Genomic DNA, 16,029 nt, shown 5'->3' on the forward strand with positions numbered 1-16,029 from the left:
TTCTATATGTAAACTGCATGGAATATACTTGTATTCAATGTGAATACACTGTTATACCATGAGTTTTTACTTCTATATGTAAACTGCATGGAATATACTTGTATTCAATGTGAATACACTGTTATACCATGAGTTTTTACTTCTATATGTAAACAGCATCAAATATACTTGTATTCAATGTGAATACACTGTTATACCATGAGTTTTTACTTCTATATTGTAAGTTATTTATATTTTAACTTACTTTTTCATTGTCGTTTCTAGTAAAGTTTATTTCAGTAGCACAAAAAATTGGGGAACAACTCTTTTAGGAACTGATTTGTGAAAAGTGACTCTCGCTATTTTCTATAGAACAAAAGTTTTTATACGGGTTTCATGAAGGTCGAACTACAAGAAAATTAAGTTGAAACGTTTGAAGGGTAAATCAGTCTGTAAAACGTCTAAGGAAGAAATTACATAGAAAAGAGGGGCGTATAGAAAATTAATGTTACGTAAGAATAAAGGGTAGGAAAAATAATGAAAATAATAAAGAATAAATTGTTTTGGTTCTTTACATAGCTATCCGGTTCCAAAAGATTGCGTCTCGCAATCAATCAAGGTCAAATTTGGAACGGAATAGAAAGTGAGACAAAACAAAACAAGAAAACAACATTAATTAATTCAACAGAACAGCTGCTTCTCGATGCGCTTGTCTTAGTGCGTCCCGGTGGAATTTGTTCCGTGGAGGCTCTCTTTGTAGAAAAGGGGCTGATGGGGCAAAAAGTTCCGGGGCGGGTTGTTGAACAGAGGCGGGTAAGTTTACAATAGTAATGGGCGGGGATGGATTTGAGGGGTTTAATAACGCGGGGTGGCCTACTTCTATATCATTATCAGATGTTTTGGTGAAGCAAGTGAAAGGGTTACAAGTACTTAGAAAAGAACAACAAGGTATGTATCTTGCAATAAGGGAACCTACTCCACAAAAATGAAAGAAAAAGAATCCGATAAATCCCATCCCTAGAAGACTACAAATGCTACTTGACCAACTAAGAATCTTAGACGACAGGGAAACGTTCTTTTCTTTTTGGAGTGAGGAAAGAAGAGTGCTCATGTGAAAAGGATTTCCAAGGTCGATGCTATGTTCTTCTTTAGCAGCAGCAATTATCTCGGCGATTGCAGCTGCGGTGCTCATCGGGTGGGGGGTTAGCGCGGGGTGTAAACTTAGTGCGAGTAGCTTATCAACTTCATACGGCAAAGTGTTGATCAAACTATGTCCTTGGATTATTACACCGGGGACGATTGGATGCCAAGAACTGTTTTTGTAGAAATGTGCTCGACCGTTGATGTTGACGAAATTTTTGTGCCAGTAACAGGGGGTGTAAGGCGTCAGTTCCCATCCTTCAGTGTCTAAAGTGTAGTCGCCGAGTTTAGGTTGAGGACCACAGCTTGTGATTTCAGTGGTGATCGTTGAATTTTTCGGGGAGCATTGATAGACGCTGATCGATTCACCAGTGGCTATCAATTTGCTACATGTGGGTAAATTAAGGTAACTGGCAGCAAGCCATCCACTGTGTTGTGCGGTGGCGATAGCAGTTTTGTGTGCCAGCACTCGATTTTCACATTGCAGAGCTCGAATTTCTCGAGCCACTCCATTTATTCCATCGGTAGTTCGGTCTCGTGCGTATTGAGAATGTGCTGCTCCGCTGATCTCAGCCCGGATAATGTCAGCAATTTTTTCGATGTCTTCTTCCAGTGGTTTACTCGGATGAGCGTTGGTATCAGTTAAAGAATGTAAACGTAAAATAACTTTGTCCATTCCGATTACTTGTTTGTAACTTTTTTCGGATGAATTACAATATTCTTTGTTAGTTGTATTGTAAACAAAGTCAAGTTGTTGTTCGACGTCACGAATTCTTTCTATTTCACTGTTGTTAGTCAGGTAACGTTGAGCGATACCTGTTTCCACAAGCCTTAGTTTGCACTGTTGAACTTCTCTTAACGATTCTTTCCAGACAATGGTCACTAGGTTGTGAGAAACGGATCCGTTGATCCCTCCCGGTATATCGCCAATGGGTGAACTTATCGTACAGTTAGCGCACTCAGTTTCTAAAGTAACTTCTTCTAATCGACAGTTGATCAGCTGATCACCTGTGACTTGAAGCCAGCTACCCTGCACGTTTGGAATACGTTCGAACGACCACTTATTGTTTCCTAAGTAGTCCATGCTTTTGCCATGGCACAATCGGGAATCACGCATTTTTTCACATTCATGTGCATTGACTTCTATTGGCACTCTTGATTGACTTGGAGTTTGCCAACCCCAGAAGTCAGTATAGATGTGTTTCTTTTCCAGCCATATGGTACACGAATGGCCAACAAAACGGGTAATTTGGGGAAGAGTAGAATAGACATCATAATATACTGGAATAGCGGGAAGGGGGCTTATTTGATAATCACAGTCATCGCTAGTGAATTTTAGGAACCCTTTTGGCTGAGCAGCCGTACAATTACAAATAGTGATGTTAAGAGCATGGAGGCGACAGAAAAACGGTATGATGAGGAGGGGTAGAAGACATAATCTATGAGAAAAGTAATTTAAAAATCAATTTCAGGGATCCATTCTATGAATTATTAAGATAACTAATACAAAGTTTTTAGAATTTAAACACGGTTTTAAAGCTAGTTAAAGTGATTCGAACGTAATTAACAAAAAAAAAATTACAGCAATACAATTTCATAATTTGACAACTGGTTTTAAAAGATTTCGAGGACGTAACCCGAGGCGACGCTCTGGTTGTATGAGTAAGGTTGACGTCTCTGGAATCGGTTTGGAAGGTAAGGAAATTGTTGGTGAACTTATCATTACATTTGGAGTAGGAGGAATTGTGGGTGGGGGTCTTATCAAATTTTGAGTAGGAGTTTCTTTTTCACAAGGAATTTGTTCTAACTCAGATTGAAGGTTTGTTTCTAGGGGTAGAGGAAAAGTTTCGAGTTCATCTACGGTTTCTTGTACGAATTTTTCGGCTTGTTTCTCAATTCTTACATCAAAAAAGTCGACACCTGGTTCGTCTTTCCAGATCATTGACTCAAATAGGGGTTTTATTCGATTCACATGTACAAGCTGAGTTTGTTTTCCTACGTCTTGTTGTATTTCCACAGTACTATTGTTGCTTACTTTCAAAATTCTAAAAGGGCCTATAAAACGTGGAATGAGTTTTTTACTAATTCCCGCCAAGGGCGTTCGCATATCTAGTAAAACTTTATCTCCTACGTTAAATTTTTGCTCTTTTACGCGTTTATCGTACTGGGCTTTTTGTTGTTCACGAGCTTGGGAAAGATTGATTTTTACAAGCTGAAAGGCTTCGTGTAAGCGTTTCATAATTTGACTTTTATAGTCTGAGGGAGTAACTATTACTGGGGGAAGAGGACGGAGGAATTGATCAATCGGCATGACTGGATCACGACCGTGATTTAGAAAATATGGAGTCTCAAGTGTTGACGAGTGGACAGAATTATTATAAGCGAAAACAACGGGGCCTAAAATATCCTCCCACCGCTCGAATCCATTCTCCAAATATTTCCTTATCATTTCAACAACAGTTTTGTTGAATCGCTCTGTTTGCCCATTAGTTTGAGGGTGATACGCAGTTGTTTTCATGCGTTTAATGTTTAAAGCTCTACAAAGCGCAGAAAATAATTCAGAAGTAAAATTACTGCCTCGATCTGTAATTATTGCTTTCGGGGGACCATGATGTAAAATAATTCGTTCTACTAAGGCTTTACTAGTACTGAGGGCGGTACAGTTGGTAAGAGGAATGACTTCTATCCATTTAGAAAAGTAATCCGTGATTACTAATATATAATTGTTTCCTTGAAGTGAATGCGGTTTGATTGGACCTAGGAAATCTAAGCCCAATACTTCAAAAGGTCTTGTAGCGAGGTCTAACGGGTTGAGATAGGCTTTCGTACTGTGCACTCGACGTCCCAGCGCACAAGGTTCACAAGAAGTGCAATATTCCTTAACATCCCGTAACATGGTAGGCCAATAGTATTTGTCCCTTAGACGAAAGAATGTTCGCCTAGTTGCCATATGTCCTGACAATGGGGAATCATGATATTCTTGTAAAAGTTGCTTTCTCAGAGAAAGTGGAACAACCACTTGACACTGTTCAAAGTTTCTTCTTTTCACTGACGTAGGTTCGTAGTGTTTACATAAAAGACCATTTTCTACAAAGAAATAATCTATTTCACCGACCCAAGAAGGCATCGGGCCATCTTCTTTTTCCAAGGTTCATTTTGTTCCAAAAACGTAACGATTGCTTTGCACAGAGAATCTTTCTGCTGTTCTTGACACATTACGTTGTTGTCTGCAGGAATGGCAGATATTAGATTCATCGGTATTCTAGAAAGAAAATCAGCATTTTCGTGTACTCGACCTGGTCGGTACTTAACACTGAACTTCATATTAGATAACAAGATCGCCCATCTACCTAGTCGCCCTGTTTCGTCTTTAAAAGTCTGCAACCACTGAAGAGGCCTGTGATCACTTACAATAACAAAAGGTTGATCTTGTAAGTAATGTCGGAAACGTTTTATCCCAAACACTACTGCTGCAGCCTCTTTTTCTATTGTCGAATACTTGATTTCCCCTTTATTAAGATGTTTGCTTGCATAGGCTATAGGTTGGTCCTTTCCGTCTTTCATCTGAGAAAGGACGGCTCCTAAGCCATAGTTACTTGCGTCCGTGTAAATCAGAAATTCCTTTGAAAAATCCGGATATATCAAGATAGGTTCTGATATTAAACATTGTCGCAAGTACTCAAAAGCTGCAATTTCATCTGTTTTCCAAGTTACACTATCAGTAGGTTTTCCTTTGGTCTGTGATAACAAGGGGTGGGCGACGGTAGAGAAATTTTTTACAAATCGTCTGTAGTAACTGGCTAGTCCCAAAAAGATTGTAATTCTTTTACTGTACCAGGTCTTTTGTAATTAACAAGGATTTCAATTTTAGCAGGGTCTGGTTTTATTCCTTCAGCCGTGATTACGTGTCCAAGATAGGAAACGGATTGCGCTAAAAATTCACATTTTGACAATTTCATTTTTAGGTGCGCGTTTTCTAAGAGGAAAAAACAGTCTTCAAATTGCTAAAATGCTCTTCAATTGTTCTTGAAAAAATTATTATGTCGTCAAGATAAACGAGACAAATTTTTCCAATAACTCTTCGTAAAACTGAATTCATCAGTCTTTGAAACGTTCCCGGGGCGTTGGTTAAACCAAACGCCAAACGATTCCATTCGTACAAATTGTCATCGACTATGAAGGCTGTTTTTTCTTTGGATTCCTCCTCGAGCTCAATTTGCCAATATCCGGAGGCAAGATCTAATGTGGAAAAATACCTCTGTCCCACAAGTAAATCTAAAACGTCGTCAATACGAGGTAAAGGGAAAGAATCTTTTTTTGTAATTGCATTTAATTTTCTAAAATCTATACACAAACGGACATCTCCTGTTTTCTTACTTACTAATACTATCGGGGCTGCCCACGGAGACATCGAATAACGAATTATTTTATTTTTCATCAGTTCATCAATGATATTTTTAGCTATCTCTTTTTGTTTTGGAGACGTGCGATATGCCCTTTGACGAATAGGACCTTGTCCTTGTGTGTCAATGACATGTTTTACTAAAGTAGTATGGCCTAACTCACTTGTTTTAAAAGCAAAACTGTTATAATTATTTATTATTAATCTACGCAAATTCTCTTTGTTTTCCTCATCTATGTCTGGAAGAGCCGACTCAACGGCTGCTGTGTTGATTGGACCTGAAGCTACGCTAATTGAAGCCATTGTTTCAACTGGCTTTCTTGAAGGTCTGGAAATATGAAGGGTTCCTAACACTGTAAGGCGAGGTAGAAATATGGTTTTATCTGTTCCATTAACAGCCACCACACGGAGCGAACGATTTGGTGTCGTAGAGATGTAGGGTTCCAAGCTAAGCCCGGAGGGAATATTACAGCATCTAACAAAATGACAAGTATTGAGAGGGTTGAAAGGGTGAGTTTCCTCTTCTCTAGTCTCTAGGAGACTAGTGGAATTTGGAGGAATTCTCAAAGATTTGCTAATCACAAAGGGATTTTCTGTTTCCTGGAAGTGATCAATTTCCGGAACTCGGTAGATGGACTGTTGTTTTCCGTTATAGATAAACTGATGTTTCCAAAGTGCATCGCGCCCTAGAACGCAATCTTCAACAATTCCATTTACGACTATGAATTTCTGCCTAAGTGCTTGGCGTGGCGTTTCTTCTGCCACAAAAAAGTTAACGGTAATTGTGCCTTCCGTGACGAGGCGCCTGTCATTTATGCTGAAAAGATCCACATCTACCTCTTTAGTGAAATTAATTAATTCCTTTCCTTCTTTAAGCTTATGAAAAAATGTGCTGCTAATAACGCTTCTCTCGGCTCCAGTGTCAAACAGCGCTTTTACAACAGAATTTCCTATTTTTATTCTTATCCTAGGAACTGTAGATTTTACTGCTAAACTATTTATATGATGTCGGGGCTTTTTCTTAGTTCCACCGAGGGGCCCAACGCTTACATCGGTAGTTTTTAGTTTCCCCTTTCTTCAAACAAAGGAAGTTTTTTTCCATTTCCGTCATAACCCTCTGGAGGAGTGGGTTTCAAATTTTTTATCTGGGGACAAAAGTTTGCTCGGTGTCCAATTTCTTTACAACGAAAACATTTATCATTAGCTTGACTCTCCCTTGTTTTACAATTGTTTATTGAGTGATAGCCCCAATCGTTGTGAAAATCACAAAAATATAAATCCCCTGTTTTATTGATTGGAGGGTTTAACTGTGGTGAGCGCTGTGAAAAACTCACGTTTCTCCTGGTGGATAATTGTCTTTGCATTTTCTCCATGTTTTCTTCTAAATGTTTTTGGTGAGTGTTTGATTCCACCTGGGAACTAAGGCGATCTAAAGCTTCCTTTACTTTAGTAAATTCTCTATTAGGTTCGACGTATTTGGCCTGAAAAGCATTTAGTCTGGATCTAACTTGGGCTTCTTCTACTGCCATGGCCGTCATTTCAGCTTTTTCTATGAGTTTTTCAAAAGTTGCGAATTCTTTATACTTAAGTCTGGTCTGGACGTCGAAAGACAGCCCTTCCAGAAATCTGTCCATCATAATTTGTTCTCTGGAAAAAGCTGTTGCTTTATCTATCGTGGATTTTATAGGATACGCTAAGTGGAAGGCCTTGCGTATACGATTCGCATAACGTCTCATATTCTCTTCGGGTTCCCGTTGCATATTATGAAATTCAACGCTTTGTTTAGATCTGGTCTCTGTAGAGTGGAAAAGTTTAATTAAACGCTCCTTTACTCTGTCGTAAATTTGCGCGCTAATTGGGTTTTCAAGTTTAAAGTTATCAAACTCATCAGCCGCTTCACCATACAATTTGGAGCGTAGTAAGATAATTTTTCTTGACTCCTCAAAATCGCCTAAAACCAGTACTGATTCTAGATGTGCAAGCCAGTCATCAAAGCGACCGGAGCGTTCACGGTCTACGTAAATTCCGACGTTACTAAATAACGTCATTGCTTGGCTTTGTTGTAACTTTTTATTTTTATCGATGGCGTTAGAAATAAAATTGTTTGTGTTTCCTATACTGTTTACTTTTGACGGACACATTACTAAGGGATTCATTTTAGGAATGGAGCTGGTAACTGAGTACTTTGGAGTTGCTCCGTTATTACTTTGCTTATTGTACATGCTTGGGATTTTTACACTTTGTCCACTTAACGCAAGTGGTTGTGTATGCAAAGGGGTTGAGGTAAGATATGAAGGCTGAGAGCTAGTTCTAAAAACAGGCTGTCCATTAGGCTTCGTTTTCTGAGAGGAATTAATGCAACGTTTAGTATTCGTTAGAACGTGTTGCACAATACAATCAGCTGCTTTAGAAGCATCCTCATAATCCATTCCGGATTCCATCAAACGGCTCAATTCTTTTACGTATATTTTAATGGGCATGTCTTGGTTTGTTTCTTCTGAAGGTTTATTTTGCGTGATTTTGTTTGACTGCTCAACGATCGACGCTGGAGTAAAGGAGACTTTCCGACTTTGTAGTCCTTGATACGGTAAATAGTTACACGGAGTGGACGCTAACTGTGATTGAGGAATTTGAGTATTCATACTTGACTGTGAATGAGTAACCGTCGGACAAGTGATTGTTGTGGTACTAGGGGTCGATTTAGGACAATCTAAAGGAATCTGATCGCCTTGCGTGTGGATTTCCGCTCTTACAATTTTGATAGGTACGCTGTTTTTAGAACTTTCTTCCTCAGTTTCGAGTGTTACTAAAGATTGGGGCACTAAGTCTGATTCTGACCTATTTTGTTGTTCTCCTGAATGCACTGATTCATACTCTGAATCAGTACTTTCGTAGTATGTTTTTAGACCACAGTGCTTAAAGAGTTCTATTGGTGTCAAAATTGTGGGTTCGGTTAAGAGTAATGCTCTTAAGGCTGTTCCTACTTCTTTGTTTGTTAACTCTATTTTTTTTTTCACTTCGAAGTAAATACTGCAATTCAAAAATAAGATCGTCAACAGGAATTTCCGTTATTCTCGTATTTCCGTATTGCTGATAAAACCATGCCCGATCTTGGTTCTCTTCATTTACTAGTTCTAGGTTTTGGAAATCTATAGAGATATCTTCTGTGTTTTCTACCCTATCTGTTGTTTTTTCAAGGTCCGTAATTGCCCGAGCCTGTTCTAGAAGTTGATTATATGATAACAATTCTCTTGTCTCCTCGCCTATCAGGGGTTCGACTACGGTTTCGTCTTGTGATGATACTTGCATATTAAGTACTTCGTTCCACTGATCATCATTTCTCAATTCTTTAATTTCATTGGAATCAAGAAGATCAATATCGGATTGATGTGGGCTATCACTATCTAGTTCGACACCTAGATTTTCGTTATTTCTCAAAATTGACGTCGACCCGCCTCCTGATCGTAAGGGAGTGAACCTTTCACGTACTGATCGAACAAATCTTTGTATTAGTGGCCCTTTTCTTACAGATCTTCTTTCTAAAGTGGTTTCTAAACCGCTATCCTCATTTGCCCTCATCTTTTATAACGAACTAATTCCTAACAAAGCATGTTCTTTTATAACTATGAAAAGTTATCCAGAAATTCAACCAAATAGGAAGCCAAAAAACGGAGAGAAGGTAATAAGTAACACTTATTACCATAAAAATTTAAAACAAACAAAAAAAAACACACGCTATTCAGCTTAACACTAAAGCCGAGTTCGACTCCGCTGCCACCAAATGTAAGTTATTTATATTTTAACTTACTTTTTCATTGTCGTTTCTAGTAAAGTTTATTTCAGTAGCACAAAAAATTGGGGAACAACTCTTTTAGGAACTGATTTGTGAAAAGTGACTCTCGCTATTTTCTATAGAACAAAAGTTTTTATACGGGTTTCATGAAGGTCGAACTACAAGAAAATTAAGTTGAAACGTTTGAAGGGTAAATCAGTCTGTAAAACGTCTAAGGAAGAAATTACATAGAAAAGAGGGGCGTATAGAAAATTAATGTTACGTAAGAATAAAGGGTAGGAAAAATAATGAAAATAATAAAGAATAAATTGTTTTGGTTCTTTACAATATGTAAACAGCATCAAATATACTTGTATTCAATGTGAATACACTGTTATACCATGAGTTTTTACTTCTATATGTAAACAGCATCAAATATACTTGTATTCAATGTGAATACACTGTTATACCATGAGTTTTTACTTCTATATGTAAACTGCATCGAATATACTTGTATTCAATGTGAATACACTGTTATACCATGAGTTTTTACTTCTATATGTAAACAGCATCAAATATACTTGTATTCAATGTGAATACACTGTTATACCATGAGTTTTTACTTCTATATGTAAACTGCATGGAATATACTTGTATTCAATGTGAATACACTGTTATACCATGAGTTTTTACTTCTATATGTAAACTGCATCGAATATACTTGTATTCAATGTGAATACACTGTTATACCATGAGTTTTTACTTCTATATGTAAACTGCATCGAATATACTTGTATTCAATGTGAATACACTGTTATACCATGAGTTTTTACTTCTATATGTAAACTGCATGGAATATACTTGTATTCAATGTGAATACACTGTTATACCATGAGTTTTTACTTCTATATGTAAACTGCATGGAATATACTTGTATTCAATGTGAATACACTGTTATACCATGAGTTTTTACTTCTATATGTAAACAGCATCAAATATACTTGTATTCAATGTGAATACACTGTTATACCATGAGTTTTTACTTCTATATGTAAACAGCATCAAATATACTTGTATTCAATGTGAATACACTGTTATACCATGAGTTTTTACTTCTATATGTAAACTGCATCGAATATACTTGTATTCAATGTGAATACACTGTTATACCATGAGTTTTACTTCTACATGTAAGTTTTTTCTATATGTAAACAGCATCAAATATACTTGTATTCAATGTGAATACACTGTTATACCATGAGTTTTTACTTCTATATGTAAACAGCATCAAATATACTTGTATTCAATGTGAATACACTGTTATACCATGAGTTTTTACTTCTATATGTAAACAGCATCAAATATACTTGTATTCAATGTGAATACACTGTTATACCATGAGTTTTTACTTCTATATGTAAACAGCATCAAATATACTTGTATTCAATGTGAATACACTGTTATACCATGAGTTTTTACTTCTATATGTAAACTGCATCGAATATACTTGTATTCAATGTGAATACACTGTTATACCATGAGTTTTTACTTCTATATGTAAACAGCATGGAATATACTTGTATTCAATGTGAATACACTGTTATACCATGAGTTTTTACTTCTATATGTAAACTGCATGGAATATACTTGTATTCAATGTGAATACACTGTTATACCATGAGTTTTTACTTCTATATGTAAACAGCATCAAATATACTTGTATTCAATGTGAATACACTGTTATACCATGAGTTTTTACTTCTATATGTAAACAGCATCAAATATACTTGTATTCAATGTGAATACACTGTTATACCATGAGTTTTTACTTCTATATGTAAACAGCATCGAATATACTTGTATTCAATGTGAATACACTGTTATACCATGAGTTTTTACTTCTATATGTAAACAGCATCAAATATACTTGTATTCAATGTGAATACACTGTTATACCATGAGTTTTTACTTCTATATGTAAACTGCATGGAATATACTTGTATTCAATGTGAATACACTGTTATACCATGAGTTTTTACTTCTATATGTAAACAGCATCAAATATACTTGTATTCAATGTGAATACACTGTTATACCATGAGTTTTTACTTCTATATGTAAACAGCATCAAATATACTTGTATTCAATGTGAATACACTGTTATACCATGAGTTTTTACTTCTATATGTAAACAGCATGAAATATACTTGTATTCAATGTGAATACACTGTTATACCATGAGTTTTTACTTCTATATGTAAACTGCATGGAATATACTTGTATTCAATGTGAATACACTGTTATACCATGAGTTTTTACTTCTATATGTAAACTGCATGGAATATACTTGTATTCAATGTGAATACACTGTTATACCATGAGTTTTTACTTCTATATGTAAACTGCATGGAATATACTTGTATTCAATGTGAATACACTGTTATACCATGAGTTTTTACTTCTATATGTAAACTGCATGGAATATACTTGTATTCAATGTGAATACACTGTTATACCATGAGTTTTTACTTCTATATGTAAACTGCATCGAATATACTTGTATTCAATGTGAATACACTGTTATACCATGAGTTTTTACTTCTATATGTAAACTGCATGGAATATACTTGTATTCAATGTGAATACACTGTTATACCATGAGTTTTTACTTCTATATGTAAACTGCATGGAATATACTTGTATTCAATGTGAATACACTGTTATACCATGAGTTTTAACTTCTATATTGTCGCACGAGTTGTATTTGGACAGGAATAAACGAATACAACAAGTGATGACTTAAATTCTAGACAATTATTCACTTTTAACTAATAACAATAAGGGATGACCATACCAAACTCGGAGAGCGTCTGAAGACTCCAGGGAACTACACTTTAACTGAATTTTACGCTGGTATTTATACCGAAATACAATATACGCCCTTTTCCGGAGCGCATGTCTCCGTATCTTCTTTAGTACAGATAACTGAAGATGAATCATTCCCACGCTCGCAACATAGTCCAACGAGCGGGTGAATCATCTGTGTTAGGAGATAATGTTTACCCCTTTTCACCCGCGACAGGTCCCCCTTCTTCAAGACAGGCGACCCGACTGTACTAATCTACCCGTGATAACGGCTGGAAGGTCACTCTTGTTAACGCTAACTATAACCCCGATAAAAATTGAAAGGGAAAAAAAAAAATTTTTGGAACTGATAGGTAATAATTTGATCCGTGAAGGTTATTGAAACTGAATAAAACTCGGGTGCATCCTTCTGCCGGCACAGTAGTTTTTTGGTCTTTGCTGAATACAGGTCCTCCAAGATGTTCACCTTTTCTGAAATTCTGGAGAACCGGAGGTATTTCGACGTTGCCGTTGTGCGGTTCGCCGAAATTGTTGTTTTGCGACCCTGTGAGCCGTCACTGCCGACTGGATGTGTTAGACCAGAAGCTTTTCGAGGCGCTTCTAATCGATGCCAAGGAAACGGATGCCTGTTTGGACTTCATTCCCTTTGCTGGAGAAGTTTGGGAGCTAGGTGACTTTTACTACAGGTAAGTTTGTTATTTGCTTTGGACACATTTTTTTTCTTTTTATTTTCTTTTTCTCCCCATCTAGCACGTATCCTGGCTACGCCCGTTATCGTGATCTCTATTCCCACAACTACGCGCGGCTTCTGTGGTGGATGGAGTCGGGTGAGGATGTTTACCATCCTCATCCGCGACGTTCGGATTTTTACCCCGAGATCCTGTACTCTAGCGTGGAATCCCGACTGGAGGCTCGCTTGGGGGCGCTGGAGGCGCTGAATTCCTTGCGGTCGGAAGACGCCACTAACTAATTCTGTGTATCCTGGTATTTTACATGAACTCTTTAATACATTTTGTTTTTTGAAAGAACTTTTTCTACTTTTGTTTTTTCTACTAGGCAATAAGCTAATTATACCCTAGACAATTAATAGGTTGAAAGGACGAGTTTTTTATAGGTTTTGCATCTCTAGTTCTTCCCTCCCGCGGTCTCCGGGTGGTAGACTGACCACATCGAGCTGTTCGTGAGCGGCTAAGCGTTCACTCAGTAAGTGATATTTATAACTCAAAAATACTATTCCTATACTTAGTACTAACATTACTATTATCATTTCATAGGGATATCGGGCAAAAGATGCATCAGTGTGTTTGTCCACTTCAGCCACGAGGTTATGGATCTGTTCTCCCGTCATTTCCGCTGCCAACCTGGCGCGGTCGTTACGTTGGAGTAATTCGCTTATCATGTCGATGGAGCTTGTATTCCCCCGCGGAATCTCGATGACGATGTGCCGCCTACTGCTGTTGCTCGTCGGATCCTGGGAGAAGACATTGACCGATGGTAGAACCGCAGCTTGTAAATTTGGCGCTTCGATATTTCCCTCCATGCTGGCTGGAAATACCCAGTCCTCCGTTCTCGCTGTACATCCCAAAGGTACCTCAAAGATTCCAACTGCTGGTAATTTAACTGTTCGTAGGGGCGGTTGTCCGACATTGGCTGGGCATGAGAAGACGATGTCGTGTGATTTCGTCGCCGAGAATGCCCATTGGTTCGCTCCAATGTACACCGCTTCGGGTCCTCGCCAGTCTGCAAATTTCTTCCGGCACTGCGTCTTGATTCGTGGGACGTCGTTCATGAAGACCGCTATGGCGCAAGACTTGCGGGCGTTCCTTTTGCTGATGCCCGTATGGAATTTACACAACGGCCGGCCGATCTTGCTGCACTCCCGGACATCATCTTTGGACAGCTCCAGAAATGTCTCGAGGTCGGCGGCCACTGCAAGAAAGCCGGGTAAGTTGCTGAAGCTCACGCTATGCGTTCCATTATCTGCAGCTCCTGGCAGGCTTATAACTTGAAATAGTTTGTATTGTTGAGCGTGATCGAAGATAGGAACTTGGATAAATATTCTGAATTGATGTTCCAGTGCTGCTACCGTGACTGTGGCTTCTCGATAAGCGACCCAAAACTCATCGCTGGAAATGGACCATCCTCTAGGTAACTGTCTGTTAACATTTTTTATAACTGCATTGAATCTTGCTGGAGCGATGATTTGTGGTGCTAAATGTCCATTTGCTAATAGGCTGAATCCAATATTGAGGCTGTCAGCGAGTTGGTGTAACCATTGTAGGATCTGGTACATTGCCTCAAAGGTGTCATCTAGCTGGAAGAAGTACTCAAAATGGTCTAAGTCAAGTTCTTCCAATTTTGAATTCCATTCTAAAATTTGCGCCGTAACCGTTTGCAGGTTTGCGAACTGTCCTCGGAGTTCCTTGATCAACTGAGCATTGGCTCTGGATTCCCACAGTGATTCATTCAGCACAGTAGCTTGTTTTTCATAATGTGTATCATTTCCTTTTGGTTTAGTTTAACCCGTTGCACTTGACCATTTAATTCTTCTAGGTCTTGCTGCGTTGAAACACCAAAAAGCCACTTTAGAGCTGACCCGCCTCCGTCGATGAGACTACGTCGGTTTCTCGGGTTGGTGTTTAGGGCTTCTTTCACGGTCGTTAATTGTTCAGTCACGCTTTCCAGGTCCTTTGTGAAGCTTCTTAACTTGCTGAACATCCTTTTGCTGCTATTTTCTGAGGTCGAGATCCAGTCAGCCTCCATTTTTCTGCCACTGCTTGCTGTTGGAGAATTTTCTGCTGCAAATAAGCCATTGCTGCTCCGGCCGGTCCTAAATCGAGGTCCGTAACAATTGTCCATGCTGATTCACTGAAAGCGACATCTACATGTTCCTTGAAGTTGTATTTTCCGCAGGATAAGGGCCATGGCCATTGGCGGGCTAGTAATTGTTACCAGGAGCATCAGGAATGGGACCAAGCAAGTTAGGTACCTAGCCGGTGGTCTTCTATTACGGATGGGTCTTGTGCCGGCGTTTCTCCGGCCGGGACAGGAGGTACTACCGTAACGCCGTCTGCTGTGGGATGTGCGGGAAGTGTTCCTCGTCGTCTGCTATTGTTTGGGGATTGGCCACAACAGGTACATCTTCTGATTCGGCTCTTTATCTTTTTGTTCTTTTCAGCGTTTTCTCTGATTGCTGGGAGGAATCTCTTGTGGTCGTTGCCACTCTATGGGAATTTCGAAAATGGCTTCATACGGATGACGTGCACAATATCCGTTTTTCCTCGTCCCGTTGCTGATATTACTTCATAATTCACCGGTGTGGTTTTCCTTAACACTTTAAAGGTCCTAACCATCGATGGAGAAGTTTTTCGGATTTTCCACTTTTCTGAATGGCTTGTAGACTAGCACTAAATCTCCTGCTCGGAAGGATAACTCCCGGTGAAAGAGTCATACCTTTCTTTCTGCTTATTTTTTACTTCTTCCATTCTAATTTTCACTATTTTCTTGCTGTCGATAATTCAACCAATAGGCGATCAGCGTAGTCTAGAGTGGCGTCATCTTCGGACGGTAATGGATTTGCATCAGCACCCAGCTCCAAGTCGATTGGCAATTTCGGCTCGCGTCCATACAGGAGAAAGAATGGGAGTATCCGGTTGATTCCTGCCTAGCTGTGTTGTACGCGAAGCACACGTACTGCAGGGTCTCGTCCCAATCACGCTGGTCTGTACTAACATACATAGAAATCATCGCTGCTAACGTATGATTCATTCTTTCCACAGCCCCATTCGCTTGAGGATGATAACTGGATGTCGTTTTGTGGTTGGTGTGTAACTTCTTGACCACCGCTTGGGTTAATTCAGCCACGAAGCAT

At 38.7% G+C, this 16,029-nt stretch overlaps 3 protein-coding genes across 3 annotated transcripts; 1 reads left to right on the top strand and 2 right to left on the bottom strand.

Moving 5' to 3' along the window:
- Positions 1 to 1,120: 1,120 nt before the first annotated feature.
- LOC123468199 lies at positions 1,121 to 3,061 on the bottom strand (the record flags this gene model as incomplete). Its single annotated transcript, XM_045167831.1, has 3 exons — positions 2,729 to 3,061; positions 2,013 to 2,470; positions 1,121 to 1,910 (listed from the first exon to the last, which is right to left on the bottom strand). Coding segments are annotated over exons 1-3 (1,581 nt in total), but the record flags the coding sequence as incomplete, so codon positions are not given.
- A 3,563-nt stretch (positions 3,062 to 6,624) lies between these two features.
- On the bottom strand, positions 6,625 to 8,791 carry LOC116933574 (the record flags this gene model as incomplete). Its single annotated transcript, XM_045167832.1, is given in 4 exon segments — positions 6,625 to 7,608; positions 7,903 to 7,998; positions 8,059 to 8,538; positions 8,540 to 8,791. Coding segments are annotated over 4 exon segments (1,812 nt in total), but the record flags the coding sequence as incomplete, so codon positions are not given.
- Positions 8,792 to 12,284: 3,493 nt separating this feature from the next.
- LOC123468200 lies at positions 12,285 to 13,136 on the top strand. Its single transcript, XM_045167833.1, has 3 exons — positions 12,285 to 12,324; positions 12,607 to 12,844; positions 12,909 to 13,136. The coding sequence occupies exons 1-3, from the start codon at positions 12,285 to 12,287 to the stop codon at positions 13,126 to 13,128; spliced, it is 498 nt and encodes a 165-aa protein (XP_045023768.1). The 3' UTR covers positions 13,129 to 13,136.
- The last annotated feature ends 2,893 nt before the right edge of the window (positions 13,137 to 16,029 follow it).

Source organism: Daphnia magna, unplaced genomic scaffold (genome assembly GCF_020631705.1).
Source record: "Daphnia magna isolate NIES unplaced genomic scaffold, ASM2063170v1.1 Dm_contigs332, whole genome shotgun sequence".
Lineage (NCBI taxonomy): Eukaryota > Metazoa > Arthropoda > Branchiopoda > Diplostraca > Daphniidae > Daphnia > Daphnia magna.

Bases quoted from the DNA above. Each gene is read 5' to 3' on its own strand.
- LOC123468200 (XM_045167833.1), top strand. From the start codon at position 12,285: ATGAATCATTCCCACGCTCGCAACATAGTCCAACGAGCGG. The intron at 12,325-12,606 runs GTGAATCATCTG...TGCTGAATACAG, and splicing joins CAACATAGTCCAACGAGCGG to GTCCTCCAAGATGTTCACCT. The intron at 12,845-12,908 runs GTAAGTTTGTTA...CTCCCCATCTAG, and splicing joins CTAGGTGACTTTTACTACAG to CACGTATCCTGGCTACGCCC.